Source organism: Nematostella vectensis, chromosome 6 (assembly GCF_932526225.1).
Source record: "Nematostella vectensis chromosome 6, jaNemVect1.1, whole genome shotgun sequence".
In the NCBI taxonomy this organism is placed as follows: Eukaryota; Metazoa; Cnidaria; class Anthozoa; order Actiniaria; family Edwardsiidae; genus Nematostella; species Nematostella vectensis.
The window spans coordinates 3,464,897-3,484,261 of NC_064039.1; the positions used below are offsets into that span (position 1 = coordinate 3,464,897).

General features: G+C 36.8%; 4 protein-coding genes across 6 annotated transcripts; 2 read left to right on the forward strand and 2 right to left on the reverse strand.

Annotated features, from left to right (window-relative positions):
• Positions 1-117: 117 nt before the first annotated feature.
• LOC5514626 (putative nucleotidyltransferase MAB21L1) lies at positions 118-2,826 on the forward strand. The gene is made up of 4 exons (XM_048729416.1): positions 118-539; positions 863-977; positions 1,537-1,685; positions 2,009-2,826. The coding sequence occupies exons 1-4, from the start codon at positions 242-244 to the stop codon at positions 2,494-2,496; spliced, it is 1,050 nt and encodes a 349-aa protein (XP_048585373.1). The 5' UTR covers positions 118-241; the 3' UTR covers positions 2,497-2,826.
• A 697-nt stretch (positions 2,827-3,523) lies between these two features.
• On the reverse strand, positions 3,524-5,899 carry LOC5514627 (50S ribosomal protein L28). Its single transcript, XM_001634805.3, has 2 exons — positions 5,767-5,899; positions 3,524-4,543 (listed from the first exon to the last, which is right to left on the reverse strand). Exons 1-2 carry the CDS (start codon positions 5,883-5,885, stop codon positions 4,186-4,188), a joined length of 477 nt encoding a protein of 158 aa, XP_001634855.2. The 5' UTR covers positions 5,886-5,899; the 3' UTR covers positions 3,524-4,185.
• A 130-nt stretch (positions 5,900-6,029) lies between these two features.
• Positions 6,030-11,796, forward strand: LOC5514628 (RAD51-associated protein 1). 2 transcript variants are annotated; one of them, XM_032384173.2, is made up of 8 exons: positions 6,030-6,170; positions 6,396-6,466; positions 7,115-7,247; positions 7,374-7,696; positions 8,043-8,219; positions 8,864-8,980; positions 9,500-9,544; positions 10,846-11,055. In XM_032384173.2, exons 1-7 carry the CDS (start codon positions 6,145-6,147, stop codon positions 9,508-9,510), a joined length of 858 nt encoding a protein of 285 aa, XP_032240064.2. In that variant the 5' UTR covers positions 6,030-6,144; the 3' UTR covers positions 9,511-9,544; positions 10,846-11,055. The 2 variants fall into 2 exon arrangements, with proteins under 2 accessions (XP_032240064.2, XP_001634790.2); XM_001634740.3 differs by lacking the exon at positions 9,500-9,544 and having other exon boundaries at positions 10,846-11,796.
• Positions 11,717-17,148, reverse strand: LOC5514629 (apoptosis regulator BAX). 2 transcript variants are annotated; one of them, XM_048729418.1, is made up of 4 exons: positions 16,995-17,141; positions 15,697-15,698; positions 13,861-14,382; positions 11,717-13,160 (listed from the first exon to the last, which is right to left on the reverse strand). In XM_048729418.1, the coding sequence occupies exons 3-4, from the start codon at positions 14,374-14,376 to the stop codon at positions 13,044-13,046; spliced, it is 633 nt and encodes a 210-aa protein (XP_048585375.1). In that variant the 5' UTR covers positions 14,377-14,382; positions 15,697-15,698; positions 16,995-17,141; the 3' UTR covers positions 11,717-13,043. The 2 variants fall into 2 exon arrangements, with proteins under 2 accessions (XP_048585375.1, XP_048585374.1); XM_048729417.1 differs by lacking the exon at positions 15,697-15,698 and having other exon boundaries at positions 16,995-17,148.
• Positions 17,149-19,365: the final 2,217 nt, after the last annotated feature.

Genomic DNA, 19,365 nt, shown 5'->3' on the forward strand with positions numbered 1-19,365 from the left:
TTTAGCAAACAAGGCTGTTGCTTACGGTCTCCCTGTGGTTATGCCATAGTCAAACATAGCATCAGACTTTTGGGGGGAACTCCTGGATGGAGGGGAAGCCCCGACCCTCAATTCCAAGAAATTTAAATACAAACGCAATCACTTTTTCCCTGTTAGCAGAGGCCTCTTAAAATCACTTTCACTTTACGTAAACAACTGGGGTGAACACACTACAACCGCTACATCTGTAACATCGTTTAAAATGGGAGAAGTCAGCAATTACAGCTTGAATCAGTATTTCAGTCAGAAGATAACGATTCATCAAGACGCGAAGCAGAAAGCGCTTGCAGCCTGGCAGCCTCCGGTCCAAAAAATTCTTAAATTTGTTGAAGAAAGAAACACCTATTACAAATTTGATCGACTTTTGATGACTGGAAGCTACTACGAGAGAGTTAAAGTGAAGAATCCCGATGAATTCGATCTTATGATTGAGATCGACAAAGAACAACTACTGAAGCAACAACCCGGAGCTGCGGTCTATCCGGAAAACCCACCACTGGGTAAATAAGAGCCTAATGCAGGCGTTTTGTGACGTATTATTTTACAATAATAATCTAGGTCTTATGTCATTTTTTTTCACAAAACTACAAAGTTTTTATTTTGAAAAACACAAAGAGGACATCACCCTATAACTTTTAATTCGTTCAATTGTTTTAGGGAGTCAAAATTAAGTACTGTAAATAATTATTTACTTGCTCTTTTTTTGCACAAAGTTTTCACACCTTGAAAAGTGATGATGCGTGGAAATGTTTGGGCAAGAGATTTTCTTCATTTACAGTGATTTGTGTCTTTCTGGAACTCACAGTTTTCAATCATATTTCAGGTTATTCTTTGCTGCGTGGAGTTTCGCACGGTTGGACGGTTTTTATCGATGCCACTGCAATAAAAAGCACAATCAGTGGATTGGTCAATCAGGCGGTCCAAAACTACCAATACGGGTAATCTATACTAGTTTCCTGCTTGTTGTGCAGACAGTTATTCAATTTGGAAAAACTTCTTCCCTGCTAGCAGAGGCCTCTTATCTCTGTATTTCGCTGTGCTGGCGTTCGCGTTTCCTTCAAACACTACTTCAAACGCACCCCCCACCTAGCAGTTGTTAAAAATTTTATACCCAAAAAGATAGGACAATCCCATCCCGTCTACTTTTCAGGAGAGCCGCACCCCAACCCCGGAATTAGTTGTGTGAGCAGTGAAGGGGTTATTTGAGTTGAAACAAACACAATATGGTGTCCCATCGTTATCATAGCATTTCTCAAACATGAAAAAAAAAAAAAAAAAAAAATCAGGGGCTGATGAATGATTACAATGGGTGAAGCATGAGTGGAGCCTCTGGGGTACCCCGGGTTATTAAGGACTCGCAAGAAAGCAGAATGGCAAGAGAGGAATGGGAGGGGAAGAAAAACACTTTTTTTCACACAAAATAGTTTTATGATTGCCTACATATATTCAATATGAAATCCAATACATATTTAACACTTCCAGTTATTTGCATTTCAGATCATTTATCAGTCAAAAATTGAATGGGCCTGCTGTTACTTTAAAGATTGATAATAATGGCAAGAACTATGCAGTTGATTTGACGTTTGCATTCAAAGTAAATGAGTGGCCAAGTGCCGCAAATGAGTGGGCAAGACGTTGTAGAAGAGGTAAATATTATTTAAAAAACACCTACCAGGGCTTTAATTAATTTTCAGAGTACGCGTTGGAGATTGATAAGTAGGGGGTGGAAGTCATTTTATCTTTTAGTTCCAATAAAACTTAAGTCTACTTAAAAAAGAAAAGTAGCCAGCACTCGTTGGAAAATAGCTGGCACTTCCACTGGCCGCGGGGCCTTTATGAAATCCTTGATCTACTATTGGTAAGAAATGATTAATAGGGGTTCCAGGTGTATTACTATTGATACCTAATACCCCTTTGCTTTGCCTTTGGTGTACCAACCTGTCTGAAATCCAATCTTTTTTCTTTACAGGATGGCCAAGTTGTGACCTGATTGAGGAGATTGTGAAAGATGGCTGTCATGTTGTTGCCAAAAAGCCTGAGATCTTCCAAGGAACAAGTAAAGGCAGCTTTTGCTGGCGGTATTCTTTCTCCACTGCAGAGAAAAAGCTTTTCCAAAAAGGTTTCTCTGGGGATGCAGGCACATGTATGAAACAGGTTCTTCGCCTCCTCAAATCCCTGAGAGAGGACTATATGAATTATATGGGTCCTCTTACTTCATATCATCTGAAAACCATTGTTTTCTATGAATGTGAGCGATTTCCAGACCCATCTGATTGGGATGGTAGCAAGCTTGCTGAAAGGTTTAAATCTGCAGTGCTCTTACTTCAGTATTTTATTAAAAATAAATACTTACCACACTACTTTATCCAAAACCTAAACCTGTTTGGAACCCCAAAATTCAATGATCAAGTTTTCCAGAGTCTTCTAAATGGCACAGAGATGTTTCTGGTTTGGTAATATGGATGATGAAGTGGCATGAGTAATCATCCATAGATCACAAGAATCTAATGTAACAATGAGACAATAATGTAACAACATAAACAAAACCTGCCCAGAAAAAAAAAAACTTATACACTGCTCCTTGGTTAAATTTCCCATGAATCCTAACTGTTTACTGAACCATCTATTGATCATTATCTTTATTATTATCATTGTATCAAATATATAGTATATATAGTATATAAGCTTGTTTATTCCAAAAGTATTTGCAAATTACAGTAAAGCTTTTGAACCATTTGCTAAGTATAGAGTGTACACTAATATGAATAAACCCAATCATAATTCTCATATCTCGTGTTGATATTGCCTGATTGAGAGCAATGTGTTAATACTTTTTCAACAATGAAACTCAATGTAATGAAACTCATATTCATCATATACCAAGGACCCAAATTCTAGCTCATTGATTAATTACCCAGAAATGAAACTTGATTTATGTACGTAGGACACTTTGAAGCTTGCAAATGAAACTAAGCACTAAGCTGTAATGCTATGCTATATATCAAACAGTAAACAAAAAGATCAAATTACTAAACACAAGTGGGGTTGTCAAGCTGTGCAATTAAAGATTTTGAAATCTAAAAATTCCCCAATTTGGTTATTCTACATTCAATCAACTGAAGTGGCAGATTCAGGTGTGGAACAGTGGCCTAGAAACATCCTTTAGCAAAATGGGCTTGTCCTTAGGGGCAGACAATTTAGGGCTCTGAAGATTTTGGTATACCTCTATTAATTAAAAAATCTTGGATTTGCAACTGAGCTGTCTAAATCAATAACTGACATGAAGATCTTAACTGCAACACAAAAAAACAGTGAAGGCATAGGTATCCTTTGGAGTAAGGATAGTTTTTGATGATTCTTGAATAAGAAATGACCTTGTGGCTAAGGAGGGGTGTATGTGCACGCTGCTGTGTATGCACACGAGAAAACCATTTTTTCCGATCACAGCAAAGAAATTAATTGACAAACGCATGTTGCACACAGATTTGTACAAGGTACAAGTGTTTTTATCAAGCTTTTAAGTCACCTCACAAACCTTACACTCTACTGTGTTATTATACAGTATACTATGCATCAAATCATCTGTGTAGCAAAACAACTAGAACACATTTTGCCCATGGGGGAGGGGGACTCCCTATACCGAGATGACGGGGATGCTCGTAGTACCTTTTAGGGGAAAATCACGGGTTTGGTACCTTTTAGGGGGTTCGAGTTCAAGAGCTGGCATTTTTTGCGACACAATATTACAAAAAATGGAATTTAATAAGATGGATATAAATGCTTTTCAACTACAATATACGTTGGTATGTTGTTCGTTTGTACCTTTAAGGGATAAAAATTAGCTCGAGCCACACCCTTTTTGGTACTTTTTAGGGGTAAAAATTGAAATTCTCTACGAGCATCCCCATCATTATAATATGGAAGTCCCCCAGGGACATTTTGCTGTGTTCATTTTAGGTAAAAGCCAGACGACATGAGTTTAAAAGTTACAGTGTACAGCATCACTGAAAGTAAAGTTTTACAAAAAAACCTATTATATTTCACAATAATTTACCATTACTCAACAATAAAATACTTATTTACACACCAGAAATCAAAGTAACATCTGTCTGGAATGTATCATATTTCACAACATTTTAACATTTTTCAACAATGAACTATCTGCTTACGTCCTTTAAAATCAAAGTAAAATCTGTCTGTATATGTTCTTGGGACATATGTATGGCAGCTAAGTTTGGGCTGTGGCAGAACTCTTGCCTGTATTTCCTCCATTGTCATTCCCTCAGATTTGCATGATAAAACTTTCGACATTAGATTTTTCAACTCAATGGCAGCTTTGGATTGTAATTTGGAGTCTTTGGTGTTTAAAATATAATTATCAAATCCACCTGCCTTGTCGATGCACCTCATGGCGTGAGTAGTGAAATTATATGACAAATTTTTCTCCAGGACTTCACTGTAATACTTCTTGCGATGAACATTCGGCTTCCATGCTCTTTTTGTTCTTAAAGACAAATGGAGCAAAACAAGATTACATAAAACCTCCATTACATAAAATCTCCACAACTCTCCTAAATGATGTCTTTTCTTAAACCAAATTGATTCCAAAATTGTTCCAAAATTTGTATGACCTGAAATTGGTTTGCTTGGCTTCGAAAGGACTTATAAAAAACCATCTGACTTTGGGGAGAGGAGTGTTGACTGGCCCTTCCCTCGTGAATTTTTCCCTGGATTCTCCCAGAATGCTTTGCAATCTGTAAAGGCATCCAAGTGGTTTTACAAGCCTTCAAGGAGTGGACATTGTGTTTTGAGGCCAACACCTTGGTTGGATGCATATCTTCAAGACCATTTATCCCTTAGACTGATGCCTGAGTATCTTCATCTTGTTGTGTTAATTTTGCATTTATGAATTTTTTGGGTTGTGGGAAATTCTCAAAGCCGGTACAGGCCGGTTGAGGGGTCAATGTGTTAAATTTCCCTCATGCATAAATAATGAGGGAGATTTAGTTTATAAATTTCCCTCATGTATCAATAATGAGGGAAAATTTAGAAAAAGACTAAAGAACTTTTGTCTTCTAAATTTCCCTCTACATCAGTGCATGAGAGAAATTTAGAACCATGGTGCTTGTCTTCTAGTTTCCATGCGAAACAAATAGAAGGCAGCTTCCTGATCAGCCAGGAAAAGATCCTGTAACAAGAGACCAGAGCATTTGATCTCATGACACCTAAACGTCAAAGAACTAAGCTGAAGATATGTAGAGCAACTATACAAATCAACTATGTTTAATTTGAGAATTGTTTGTGTAAATGTGGTGGTCTCTAGAGGGGTAAAAAGAACAATTTGCCTGCGGCGTCAGGACTTCAACTAATTATCCCTCGGTTGTGGGGACATTTAATCACTAAACCCCCTCGTGCAATGTTATGACTTATAAGAAAAGCCTATGTTCAATTCATTTGGCTAATCAAGACTCTTTGAGGATCAAGCGGATAGGATTTTCCTTACAAAGAATCTGATGTTGGTGTAGAAAGGGGAGGGGGGTAAAGTATTTATCAAGGGGAGGGGGAGGCAGGCATATATCCTGAGGGAAATTTGTGGAATCTGGCTGCCATACATTTCTTCTTTAATTTCCACACGAAAAGGAGCGGGGAATGCAAATCCTCCATGACCCGCCACTGAGTTGATAAGTATAAGTAGTAACTTATATTTTCTACAATCTGACAACTCACTTTTTCCCAGAGAACGTCTCCACATGGCCGAACATAATACCCTTCCCAGCGTAAATTCCTGCGTGTGCTCGCTTAGGAATGGTCTTCAGCAGAATAAACCTTAGCCCTAGCTGCACCATAGCTGTTACTCCCTGTTATTTCCTTATTATAAAGGAAAAAAAAATGGAATTTGTAGTCACTTTTACAGAGTGTAATATGTCGAGCTGATCACACTACGCATGCGTATCTCAGGTACCGCTGCGCAATGGTACTGTTTTGCGGCTTCTGTTTTGGCGCGATTCTTGTAAAGAATAGCGAATTCTTGGTTCAACAGATTTTGTCGCCGAAAACACTTTCCTTTCAAAAGAAAGGCACAGAAAAAAAACGTAGGATGTAAACATGGCAGCTTGTAGACGGTCTGGACGGTGAGATACTTTAGTTTTCTTTCACAAACAATCAATATACTTAACAGCAAACTTGCTTCTTTTTTGTTTTCGTCCCCCATCTACATAACAAACCTTTTTATTTAAGTTAGGATTGTTTTTTGTTGCTTGGTTCTCATCAGAGTCTATTACTTCGTTTCACTTTGTTTCACATGGAAAAACATGATCGATGAAAGTTGTGAAAGAAACCTTGTATGTTGTGTCTAGGGCGAGAAAACAGGTCGACTACAGCTACCAGGACGACGTCTTGCACGCATCACCACAAGACAGCAGTGATGGTAACAACGTCTACAAATGATCTAGAGAAATTCAATATAAATTTGGCAGAAAAGACACAGTAACTGTATAAGAGCAGCCTATTATTGGAGAAATGTGTGGGGAAATAAAAAATGGGAATAAACGGAAAATTGGAAAGCGTGGGAGAGCTAATTTTTAAGAGAGCGAATTTCTAACCTAGGTGTTCGACAAATTATTTATGACAATGTGAGTAAAATCCAAGTACTTATTGGTTGAAAAGATAGGACATCATTTTGTGTGCACTGTTTTACTAAAATAACTTTTGTTGTAAAATAAAACAAACAGATATCATTTTCTGTGCGTATGTCCTCAAATAATGTGTGTCACGAGCATCGGTCACACATGCAATCAGACAGTCTCAGGTGGAGTCATTGTTGGATATTTAGAGGGCAGACAAACTACGAAATTAGATCTAAATGTGTGTGTTTGTGGGGGGGGGGGGGGGTAGTCTAAGATAAAGTATAAACATTTGGTGAAAATCACATTACGTAAAAGCTTCATATCATATCCATATTTTTTAAAGATTGTTTTTAATGAAATAATGCCCATATTTTCTTATTGCCACTCTAGGCCTTAGTAGTTGACTCTTTATTGCATTATTGTCAATGTCAGTGCTTTTACATTTCTAGATGATTTTCAAGACTCACCTGTTGCACCTCCTCTCAAGAAGCAAAAAACAACTAACAAAGCTGCTGTGAGGACAACAAAGGCGAGCAAAGCCACATCTAAAGTAACTCCGCAAGTAACAAAGAAGAAAGAAAGGTGAGGATGGTAAGAGAGAGTTTAAGCAAATCAATGCGAACAGCAGCAAGAATGGCACATTTATTTACTCATTAATCTCTGTAAAGTGAATACCCAGAAATGTAATTTTTAACGATTGTCAAATAGGCTTTCATTGGATGAGAAACTGTACCAGAGAGAGCTTGAGGCTGCAATTGAAGCTTCCATAAAGGATTCACACTCAGATGATGCTAGTCAGTCAACTCCATCTGCACGTCAACCAGAAAAAATAACTAAAGAAATCTCCAAAGCAAAACCAGGACCAGAAGGAAAGCCAGATAGTGAATCCAGTTCTGATGATCAAAGCTACAAAGAAGAAGAGGAAAATGAGGATTTTACAACTAACAAAAAAGACACTCAGATAGCATCGGCATGTAAAGCAACAAAAGAAGAAAGTGCAGATGAGATATCAGAGACAAATAGTAACCATGGTATGTGTTGATGGTGAAAATTTAAATGTTTAGTATGTTTAATGGAAATATTTAGCATTACAGTGCAGGAACCAAAAGTATGGACAGTTGGAATGTTTTTCTATTTAAATACAAGTTTTTTTGTATAAGAACAAAAGCAATGAAGATAGCAAAAAGACATGGAGAGGCAGGACCTCTGGCCTAATTTCCTTTTTGGAAAGCACCAGGGATTCATGTTCCCGCATTCCATGTAAAAAAGTGCATGGTTTTAACACCTCTGAAAAAATCTCAAGCTTACCTTAGTTGAACCTGGGTCCTCTGAATGGAGAAGTGACTCACAATACATGTCAATTTTTTATCTTGGTAGAAAGTGATTTTGAGGTAGAAGATAATGATAACGGTGATGAAAGTTTTGGAGATGCTGATGACGACAGCGACTTTGATGCAGAGGTAGAGCGGAAAAGCAGAAAGAAGAAAGAGAGAAAAACCAAAACTGTAGCATCACCTGCAAAACCACCCATCAAACCGAGAGCTAGTGTGACAGGTACTGTTTGGTACTTTTTGTATTAACATAGCATGGTACTGCATTGCTAATGGTACTTTAAAGAGCTAGAAACTGTCAGACAACATCCTAACAGGTGGAGCTTCGAGCCCTATATGGTATTACTTTTATATGTTCTCAAAAACTACCAGAGATTTTGGATTATCCAGGAAATCCCTTTGACATACAATTTTTATCTATATATGTACTCTATATACTGAGTGTCCTAAACTGGCTGCAATAACTTTGCTTAGACTATTTTATAAAATTGAAAACCACCTATGGTGGTAGATACAAGGGAGGTAGTTAAGAGGGGGGCTCCATTTTTAGACATTTCCCTTGATGGATGATAATTGCATAGAAATTCATGAATAAAAAGTGGGGTCAGGCACTCTTTTTAGAATTCATTTGCCTGGCCTCTCCATCTGGGAACTCTGGATCTGTCCCCATTTTTTTTTATATGCACTTGTGTCTACTTTATCGTTTATTGTACTTGCCTTTTTCTTTCAGTTAATCCCCATAGTCTTTTAATTCTTTTTTTTTTTTCACCCTACTGTGTCAATTCTTTTGTTTTCTTTCCTTTTTTGTCATAGTAGTATGTATAGTTCTGTTCATTTGATATTAACTGCTGCACCTTTTCCCCTCAGTTACGCCCATAAAGATGCTAAAAAAGCTGCAAAAGAAAAGTAGTAAAAACACATCTGGCACAAGCAGTGTTAAGTCCATATCATCAGTCTCAAGTTCCGCCTCAAACTCGCCATCAGGTACAATTTTTTAGTGGTTTTAGCTCCCAACAATAAAGTCAAATATTCCAGACACCAATGTTTTTAAGAAAGTTAGCAAATTAGGTTGTTATTAACTGGCACATGTTACCTAGAGGATGCTGTTGTGTTTTGGGTGCATGTAAGCATCTCTTTACCACACAGGCTGGTGATGCTCATACCATGATTCCCAAATCCTTATTGAAAATAACTAAGGCAACAATCAGATTATGTAGTTTTTTATGCTTATATTATAAAACAATTCGAAATATAATCTTATTTGTAGCAAATAGGATAAACATTTTATAAAGTAAACCATGTATAAAGCTATTTAAATTTATATCATACATTATAAATCTGTATAAAGCTATATTTCTGGAAGATTTTGGTTTAATATCTTTTTTTGTTTGATGTGAATAAAACAATGATTAACAAATAATCTTCAAAACATGAGGTACTGTCAATAGAGTCAAGGCAACTGATCACAAGATATAGACTAATCAGGTTAATTTGCTGTTCCAGGGTTTTACTGAACATACAGTACGTAACAAGCTCAGAATACTGGAGGTAAAAAAAAAAAAAAAATTAATTAAGTACTGCCATGTTAATGTAGAGATGGGAGGGGGGCATAAAAAAGGGGTTTTGTGTAATTGAAATAATATTACCCCTGAAAAAATTAACAAGAATACATTGTAATCAAGTAGGTGATAAAACTAAATGACTATGTTATGACTACTTATCAATGAAAAAGTAAACTGCTTATAACTGAATTTACCTTCTAAAAGTCATTTAATTGATACATAGGGATAACTACGGATAAAATTACACATTTGAATGAATCTCCAATTTTCTTAACAATTGGTATAAAAAGCAATAGATGGTTATTTCATTTCGACCACAGTCTTATTCTAGCAAAAAGGAGTTGCATTAACTATACTTTATAATGAATGTGACTGTGCCTTTTGTACTCAAAAGTTTGCTCATAGAGTCTTTTACTTTTGAATATGAGAGTTGAGATGTTAGTATCCCACTTACCAATTTTGATGGAAACCCAAGAAAGAAATCAAATTTTAGAGTAGCATTGCAATTAGCCTATATGCATGCAAGTATAATGTTTTGATTGTCAAAAGTTTTATTACTACATACCTGTCAACTCTCCTGCATTAGGCGGGAGTCTCAAGGTTTTGGACCCCTTCTCCCGCTTTTTAGCCATTTTTATCGCTTCCGAAAAAGTATTCTATAGATAATCGTCATTTTGCCTATTTTCTATTAAAATATTTGAAACAATAATTCCCTTGCGTAGCACAATTTATATAACGCCCTTGTGAGATATATAAGTGGATTTGTTTGTGAGAGCTTTCTATACAGCAAACGCCTGCAAGGTTAAACCCACCCCTCCCCCCAAAAAATGAATATACCCCACCTCCCATCTCAACCTTGAGATTTTCTGAGTTTGACAGGTATGTTTCTAGGAGGATTCCAGTTCTTATGCATTTCTTTTCCACAGCGGTTGGCTAGTGCTGTGGATGCCAATCAAATAACACATTTATCCCATCCTTATTGGCATTTCAAAGATTCCACGCTATTGTGTGTTACACAGTAAAATTCTATACATATTTCTGTATTGTCATTTGGCGGGGCACACCCTGCTGAGCCTACAAAATCATACCAAAGTAAAGGCTGTTTGTTAGTAACACTGCGTAGTTTCGCTTTCTTATGCCATTGAATTGGAAAATTTCTTGTTATATATGAGCTTTATACAGAAAAAAACCAAAACTATATGAAGTCTTGCTACTGCACAGAACAGAACCAATAAAATACTATACAGCAGTTGTCATGTGCTTGCTTTTATCACTGTTCCTTTGTAGAACCACGTCGCTCAGCTCTTTTAACCATTCCACCCAAGAACTCAAGCTCTCCCAGCCTAGGACTTGGGGGGGTTCAAATCAAGTCACCTGCAGTCCCCTTGAGACTTGGACTGTCTAGGAATGCAAGGGTCAAACCACTACATTCTAACGTCATCGCCCAGAGATGATACCATACAAGTGACACCAAATCCTAGGCAGGCTCTATTTACATAAAAGAGAACAGGGAACAACTTTTTTACCCATATATGGTTATCCACCCACAGAAAGAAACACATTCAAGGCACACAGCTAGGGAGGATGCAGAGACAAAATCCTCCTTTGACAACTAAAATGTGGATCTTATGGAATTGAATATTAAATAGTCCACATGTTAATGACTATGTACCCTCCCCTCAGCTGCATGCCTGAATCTTGACACAAGTTCAACTGTAAATTCAACAAGACAGTGTATTTTAACCTAGTAGGCAGAGAGCTAATAGGGCATGATTAACATTGCTAAAAAAGTAACTGAATTTACAACATTGAATTGATTTGTCTAAGAGTAATTGTAGGTTCTAGTTCCCAGCTAACAAAGATCGCAAATGCTAGACCGGCAGAATGCTTCAGGCTTAGGCATACAATGGTGTCATATTTTTCAGTTTTTTTTTAAACATTGCCTTTCCTAATATTCCAAGCCCTATTCCTTAATGAATCCCCAAAAGAATCGTTTAAAATTTAATCAAAAGAAAAGACAGTCCCCTTTTTACATAACTTATCCCACCTACTAATGGGGAGTTGTCACTCTTGCCTATTGTAACATTTTTATTAAGGTTCCTTTAGTTGATCTAAGACCTTTTTTAAAAAGATTTATCTGTAAAATTCACACAATCAATGTAAAGAAACCATTTTATTTCCATATTTCAAATACAGAAGTGTAAAGCAGTTATCAAATAAAGTATACAGTATGATTCATCTGCTAGAATGTTACTATTTTTTTTTAAAAGTTTAGCAATAGCCTGTTAGCCTGGAATAACCTGGCTAGCAGGCTATCATTACAGTTAAACTGACAAAAGTTTATTCAAGAGTTCCACATTTCTCAGGCTCTCCTTGGTGTCCCATACTGGGAGATGAATAAGGCAAGTGCTAGATGTCTAAAATCAAATGTTTGAGGACTCTGAACAATAAGCGATAAAATGAGATACTTCAAAACATATTATAGGTATGAGACAAAGATGACAAATGATAGGTTGCACCCCACTTAACCTAATAGGCCTGATTCATAGGTCGCACTCCTGTCATGCTGAATCTAATTGTTTGGATTGAGCACATCAACAGTTTGACGTCTGAATTAATGAAGTTCGGCACAGCACTAAGCCTGGCTGTACCATTTGTGCTGTATGGCAAATGTATGACACAACCTCAAGCTATTGATGTGTCAAATCAATTTTTTTTATTTGTACAGCAGAAGCAAGTCAGCTTTTACTACTCAAAACCTATTGAGCGAAACATATTCAGTGTGACAGTGAACCAAATCTATTTGTGTGGATACCAATTGACATATTGAAATATATCCGTCACAGCAGAAGGGCGACTTATGAATGGGGTCTTACTCAAGTTTGACAACCAATATATCATTCCTTGTCCTGAGACAAGACCTGATGACACTGTTGGGGTATATAGAAAAAGTTACAAAACAAATTCTAAAATAAACTACAAAATAATTTTTTATGGTCTTTTTAAGACCCAAATAGGCATGTAACAAATCTGTTGGTGAAAACAAATTTTAAAAAGAATCAATGAATATTACAGTTCAGTGTTTTACAAGCCCCTTTGACAGTATGTTAAAAATTCATTATATAAATTGAGTGTCATGGTAATCATTATTTTACAAATACTTGTTCCTCTCTCATCCCAGAGGGAACTAGGATATTAGCTTCAAAAAGGGATCCAGCATATCTTTAAAAGTTTGAATTTTTTTCCACAGTATTTTTGGGGGTGTAGTTTCTATTTTTGGGGGCAAAAAATTGAGCTCTGTCAGACCCATGTCGTGCTCATGAACAAGCACCTTCCCTGGGTTCCACATGCCAATTCACACAATTTGGGTACTGTATCTCATGTCATAGTCTGACTATGAAGGCATGTCATAGCATTTATAATTTAATATATTGTGCAAATGCCCTATCCGTTAGCAATTCCTATCCATTCTGTAGAAGTATATACTAACGACTGTGCCATATATACACCAGGCCGAGGACGGAGACACAGGCTCCAAGGACAAAAAAGAACTCTACTGTTTGCCTTGTCTGCAGTCCATTGAAATAATCCATGGCTGATTCCTTCAAAAACAAGCACAATTCATGGATTTAATAATTATAAAAAAGACAAATTGCAGACTCCATCTGTTGTGTCAGCTATATTGATGTTTGCTTGACAACCTATTATTTAATATTTTATATATTTTTATACATTATTTAATATTTTATATTTTATACATTAATATTTTATATTTTATATATATTTTATATTTTATTTTATATTTTTATATTTTATATTTTATACATTATTTAATATTTTATATATTCTATATATACTTAGTACCTATCCATGTATATATGTATATATTTTTATTTACTTATTTCCTTATTTATTTATCTATATGTAAATACTTTTATTTAAGGTTGGTGTGATATCGCAAGATTTTTACCGACTTAATAAATGTAGATGTAGATGAGATGTAGATATTGTTGTAAATCAGTCATAACTGGGCAACTGATAGGCATTTTAGCTTGGATTGACCTTATCAGCCTTGTTTTTTTTTTCCTGACACTGACATTCAACAGCTATCCAGCATCCATCTCTAGCAGCTGGTTTGGGGAAGCCAATGCAATAATTGCATATTATTTTGGTAAATAAAGTATTAAACTTAGTTTTTAGATGGGTATTTTGTACATTTTGTGCCTTTTGATATTATACATGAAAACAATCACAAAGGTGTGCCTGACAATGGCTTTTTCGCTAAGGAGACCTAAGACTTACCCATCCACCTTGTTGAAAAATCCACTTGACTAGTTTCTCCTTGACAAACTTGACAACCCATTCAATGATCATCTTGATAAGAGGGATTTGATTCAACACTTTTAATGCCAGCTTGTAGCCAAAGTAAAACAAAGTCACTATTCTTCCCCAGTTAATAACCCCATCCTGGAATATCTGAAGGGCGACTGCTAGGAAAGTATCGAAAGCTGTGTCCTTTGTAACATGGCATTCTGCTATCAGGTTATTTAGAGTGGCATCGTTTGTAAGCTGATCACCAATCTCCCTCAAAGCATGAGCAACCTTTGTGTTTGTCTCTCTCTGGCCATCTGTGAGGTCAGCTGGGGGTTCAACACCATCTTGCTGAAAGCAAATGGCCAAGAATGACTTGACAATCGCTGGTGTTTGGCCTGATACATCATCTACACTAGTGGCCCTGTTATAGCTTGGGCGCTGCGGTGGTGGAGGGCCATCGCCTTCATCTCGCTTGGACCCTTGTGGGACACCACCTGGAGCCATTTTTTTCTGAAACAAACAAGTAAAGCAAAGTTAAAAAACAGACTATCATACCATTCAAACAAGCACCAATCTATAATTGACCTCTTCCCAAAAAGAACTCTAGCTCTAGAGTCTAAATTTTGGATTAGTGCTTCCTCTTCACATAAAAAACATCAGCTAACCCAAACAGAAATAGAATAAGCAGCCCCCCACCCACCAAAAAAAGTACTCTCTTATACCCATCACAAATGCAGCCATTTCACAGTTACAGCGGCTTGTATAAATAAGTATTATTATTATATTATACTGTAAACCATCAACTAATAAAAGTGTAAATCAAAGATGACATACGCTCTAAATCAACAACAATGCAAAGCCCAGAAAAAATCCAAACTTTATTCAATTTCTCAATATTGTCTCAGTGACAGTAGATAGGATGTTGAGGTTGTGATCAGCTAGGGCTTCCATTAACTTTCAGAGTAGGCGGTGGAGATTGATAAGTAGGGGTGGAAGTTATTTTATCTTTTTAGTTCAACTTCAGTTAACTTTAAAAAAAAAGTAGCCGGCACTCGGGTTGAAAATAGCTGGTGCTTCCGCCGAGCGCCAGCCTTAAGCCCAATTCAAATCTCTCGCTCCTGTCATGCTAATTCTAATTTTCTATTTGTATTATCACAAATACGTGTACATTGGGTTCAACACTGATTCGGACATTCCATCAAATAAGTCACACTCAATAGGTTGCTAGTATTTTGTTGCACAGAATTAAAAAAAATAGTATTTGATTCAGCACATCAGAAGCTCTATGTCTGAATTGGTTTTGTCCTCTAGCTGTGCAGCACAACTGATACAGCTTTATATAGTGCTTTGCCAAAACTTTATTTTGCCGTGCCGAACTTAATTTAGACGTTGAACTGTTCATGTGCCTAATCCAAACAATTAGATTTGGCACAGCAGGAGCATGATGTATGAATCAGTATGATGTATGAATCAGGTTTTACGCATGAACAGATGCAGAATTGAAATGAAAAAAAGTGAAAAACACAAGGTGCACATGTGATGGAAAACAGGTATAACGAATTGAAACACTAAACATGCTACCAAAGTGAATCATTACAACATTAGCTGTTACGCAGGGGTGACCTTTGGGAGTAGCTGCAAAGCATGCTGGATTTTGGAGCATGATATACAAGTTGATCAGTAATCAAATTGGAAAAAGTGTGTGCCCTAAAACAATAATCAAAAACAATTCCTAAGTTTCAATGAATATAGCTCCCAAACAAAAGAGGTCAAAATGATCCTAAACTAACGGTGTGGAATCATGTAAATACAGCATCCATAAACTTCTCTTCTAAGTGATTTATATTAATATTTGATTAGATGTCACCAACATGCCTGAGGAAACACAAAGTTGAAACAGACTAGGTCGAGACGGATCTCCATTTGGAAGAAACTTTAACTCCTTCTATTCCTTTGTTATTTAAGTGAGGCAAACGTTTATAGTGGCTACTTTTACATTGGCTGCAAACCTACCATTAAAAGAATAAGAAATCACTTTGAAAAACTCGGTCTTAGGTATGAAAATGATTAATCAGCACATTCTTATTCAACAGGTGTTTTGTAGTAAAACAGCCTTTCAATGCAGCTCTCCTAAAATCCTGGCAATGACACAGCACTATAAATAGATTGCAAAACGGAAGGAACTCAATCTTCCCAACAATTCTTAGTCTCTTAAAAGATCTGGATGTAAACACTGTGTTTTAGGATCACATGCCATCCAATAACTTCCATCTTAAACATCTCATCTTACGGATTCTTGGCATTGCCATTTCAGACATTTCATGGAAATGACGAATAGAAATTTTGAGCTGATATCAATACATGGTTTATCCTTGCAGTTCCCAATCCAACTGTATTTCGTTAAGTTATGAGCACAAATAGCAAGAGACCAGATTTATAAATTATAATTTTCTCATGGGGAAAGATGTAAGGAAGATATCCAAATTTAGGATTTGTTTAAAAAAAAACGAAACTAACAATCCAGGTCCTAGTGTGTTTACGCGGAAAAGTGTTGTAAAGAATACAATAATCTAGCAAAAATAATAACTGACCACAAATGCAATTTCATTAGTTTTGAATGCATACTTATGATGTACATTTCGACCCGAATCTGCACACCTTTTTAAACGAAAGGGAAAAGCCGCGACATTAAATACTTACGTACGTTGTCGATGTAGAAGGGGGTTAAGGAGAACCATGAAATATTTTTCCCAAAATGATATACTACCTAAGCCTATAAGTTAACTTTAAGAGCAAATCGCAATTTTTGAGAGAATATAAGTTTCATAGACGAAAATTCTAACTCTTTGTTCGTTTAGGTTTGCGTGAAATAAATCCAACCATACATCTTTCCCGAAGTGCTTTGGTTACATCTTAATATCAACCCAGGCTTGAACAATCGCTACTAAAAGAATGATACTAAAAGATGCCATCTAGAAACCTAAAATTACAACGGATATTACTTAGCTGTGTTCGTAGGACGTCGTTCGACCCGAATGCTTCTTCGTTTGATAAAAGTTATAACGATCCCCCCCCGCAAAAAAAAATGCTTGCAAACTTATTATTAAAAAATCGGTGCTCACCTTTCTCAGAGCAAATCCCCTGAGTTATCCCGAAAGTAAAGCGATAAATCAGCAACGCTTATTAAACCAAAAATTCTTGTAAATGGCGAACGTGCAAATGCTCTGAAGTTTTTACCAACGACACCGGGAGAGTGGAAAGACATCTAAATAGTTCGTGCCTACTGATTGGCTAATTGGCTCGTACCTGAAAACAATAGACTTTACTGTCGTAGTCTTTGATTGGTCAACATTTTCGCGGCATGTCCTCTAAGCGGTGACGTCATTTAGTTTGACTGCCGCCAACTTCCAACGAAAAAAGAAAAGATGAACAACAGTCACGTATTTCACTTTTTACAAAAACATTTTTTAACGAAGAAGCGTTAGTTACATTCCATATTTACCCTTAGGTCAATGTTATTTTAAAAAAAGTGGTTTCACTGATTAGATTTTGTTATATTTTTCTCAGATAGGATTACGGCACGTGTATTCCCCTGTAAAAAAAACGACATCGCGTACTCATTCACGCAATGCGCGTGATCTCAAGGCGTGCCGCAACGTGCCGTTACGTGCCTGACCTTGGCTACCTGTTACAAGCACTATTATTATTCTAGTGAAATTCTGTTTCTCTGCACCGCGTTGTTTGCTTGACACGTGGAATCACGTACCACTTGTTTTGACCGCATTTTAATACAATATAAACAAGTCGTATAAATCAATTGTTCGTATAAAAAAATATGGTTCACAAAAAGCTACCAAAACCTTGATAAAGTATAATTTATTTTTTCGAATTATTGATCGGGGATATTTTAGTGGTAACAGAGAAACAGGAACTTACGTTGATCATATCTTTATTTTCACAATCATGAGAAATATCAGGAAGAGGTGGAGTAGAGATATCATACATAGTCTTAGCTAGAATTAGGGGGGGGGGGGGGGGGCTTAGACATTTCTTATGCCGCTTACACCATTATCTTCTCCAGTGTACAGGCCCGGCGTAGCCAGAATTTTGAGCAGAGGGTTTCGTTTCTTGTCCTAGCTTGCAGTGGTACTTGATTTTCCTTCAGGGGGCTGTGCAATAATTACCAGAAAATGGGGGGGGGGGGGGGGGGGGGGGTGTAAAATCTGAGGGGGCACTAAGTTAAAATGTTGCTAAGATAAGGGAGTCAAAATAAAATACTGTTATTAAAAACAACAACTATCGTTAGCTACTCTAATCGGATTTTTTTAGGAGCATTTCCGTCTCTAGAGATCATACTTGCAACATGCATCGGGTGTGGGGGTCTCAAACCTTAATATGGCGACCTGTACAGGACCCGAAATGATCCCAGGACCCGAAACGATCCCCAAAAGTTCCCCAACTGGTCCCGGGACCCGAAACGATCCCCAAGAGTCCCCGAAATGAACCCCAAGGAATTACAGTAATGGACAACTAAAGGAATGTGTAAGGATTGACTTTCAGTTTTAAAAACATATGAAACATTTAGCTTTGTTTGTGTTATTAAAAGGAAATTTACATTAACTAAAACTATAGTATTAAGATTTTAATATACTAATGCGGGGGAAATACAGTGGTTGAGTCAGAAATTAACAATTCCCGTGATAGTAATTTGAAGAACCCGGCGTGGATAAATCATTTTTACATAACAAGCCATAAAAGAAAGTCTTTACAGATAGGACATCCTGCTTTTCATAGGAAGCGAAATGTTTTAAACTTATTTTTTAGCATGTTTGTTTTCGGTGAATGAAAGACCTATCATATCATGATATCATGCCGGGGTGTACGCACGACTACATGAGGAAATTCAAAACTCACATAATATTGCTTTTTACAAAAGCCACATCCTCTTAATATTTTGCATCGGTAGTAGAAGGGTTGTTCGAGTGTATTGCTCAGTGTGCTTTTGTCATTCCATCTTCTCGGCCAAACCGGCTGCCTAAAATGTGTCGGTAAATATTCGCTCGTGTGGACAAGGATTTCGTGGTGAAACACATGTTTGGTTGTCAAATGAATATTAATTTTTAGGGGTGTGATGTTTACCGGAAATGAGACTGTCATTATAGTGTCAGAGTCATGTGTCGGAACCGCAAAATGTCAAGAGTGTGATGGAAGGTCAAAAGTTTGGTTGATCTGAGCAAAGCTGTGCTATGTTTATGCTGTATTCCTCTCAGTAGCAATTTAAAGTTGTGTATTTGTTCTGGACTCTGTTTATGGGTTTAACGCCGGGCAATGTAATAAATAGAAGTATTGTGTTGGAATTTAATATTTTTAAGTCACGTTGTTTAGAAAACGAGTCGCTGTTAACCCTTTATTATGCTTCAAAATTGCAAGTATTTCTTCTGCTTTCCCTTTGTCCATTACCGCAATTCTTGGGGTTGATTTCGGGGACTCCTC

What these genes read in the sequence shown, in the direction of transcription:
- LOC5514626 (XM_048729416.1), top strand. Translation starts at nt 242, where the DNA reads ATGGGAGAAGTCAGCAATTACAGCTTGAATCAGTATTTCAGTCAGAAG. An exon ending in GTCCAAAACTACCAATACGG is followed by an intron (nt 978 to 1,536) that starts GTAATCTATACT and finishes TTTGCATTTCAG; the next exon opens with ATCATTTATCAGTCAAAAAT. An exon ending in GGCAAGACGTTGTAGAAGAG is followed by an intron (nt 1,686 to 2,008) that starts GTAAATATTATT and finishes TTTTCTTTACAG; the next exon opens with GATGGCCAAGTTGTGACCTG.
- LOC5514627 (XM_001634805.3), bottom strand. Translation starts at nt 5,885, where the DNA reads ATGGTGCAGCTAGGGCTAAGGTTTATTCTGCTGAAGACCATTCCTAAG. An exon ending in GAGACGTTCTCTGGGAAAAA is followed by an intron (nt 4,544 to 5,766) that starts GTGAGTTGTCAG and finishes TTTGTCTTTAAG; the next exon opens with AACAAAAAGAGCATGGAAGC.
- LOC5514628 (XM_001634740.3), top strand. Translation starts at nt 6,145, where the DNA reads ATGGCAGCTTGTAGACGGTCTGGACG. An exon ending in GCTTGTAGACGGTCTGGACG is followed by an intron (nt 6,171 to 6,395) that starts GTGAGATACTTT and finishes TGTTGTGTCTAG; the next exon opens with GGCGAGAAAACAGGTCGACT. An exon ending in ACCGAGAGCTAGTGTGACAG is followed by an intron (nt 8,220 to 8,863) that starts GTACTGTTTGGT and finishes TTTTCCCCTCAG; the next exon opens with TTACGCCCATAAAGATGCTA.
- LOC5514629 (XM_048729417.1), bottom strand. Translation starts at nt 14,376, where the DNA reads ATGGCTCCAGGTGGTGTCCCACAAGGGTCCAAGCGAGATGAAGGCGAT. An exon ending in TTTTTCAACAAGGTGGATGG is followed by an intron (nt 13,161 to 13,860) that starts GTAAGTCTTAGG and finishes TTGTTTTTGAAG; the next exon opens with GAATCAGCCATGGATTATTT.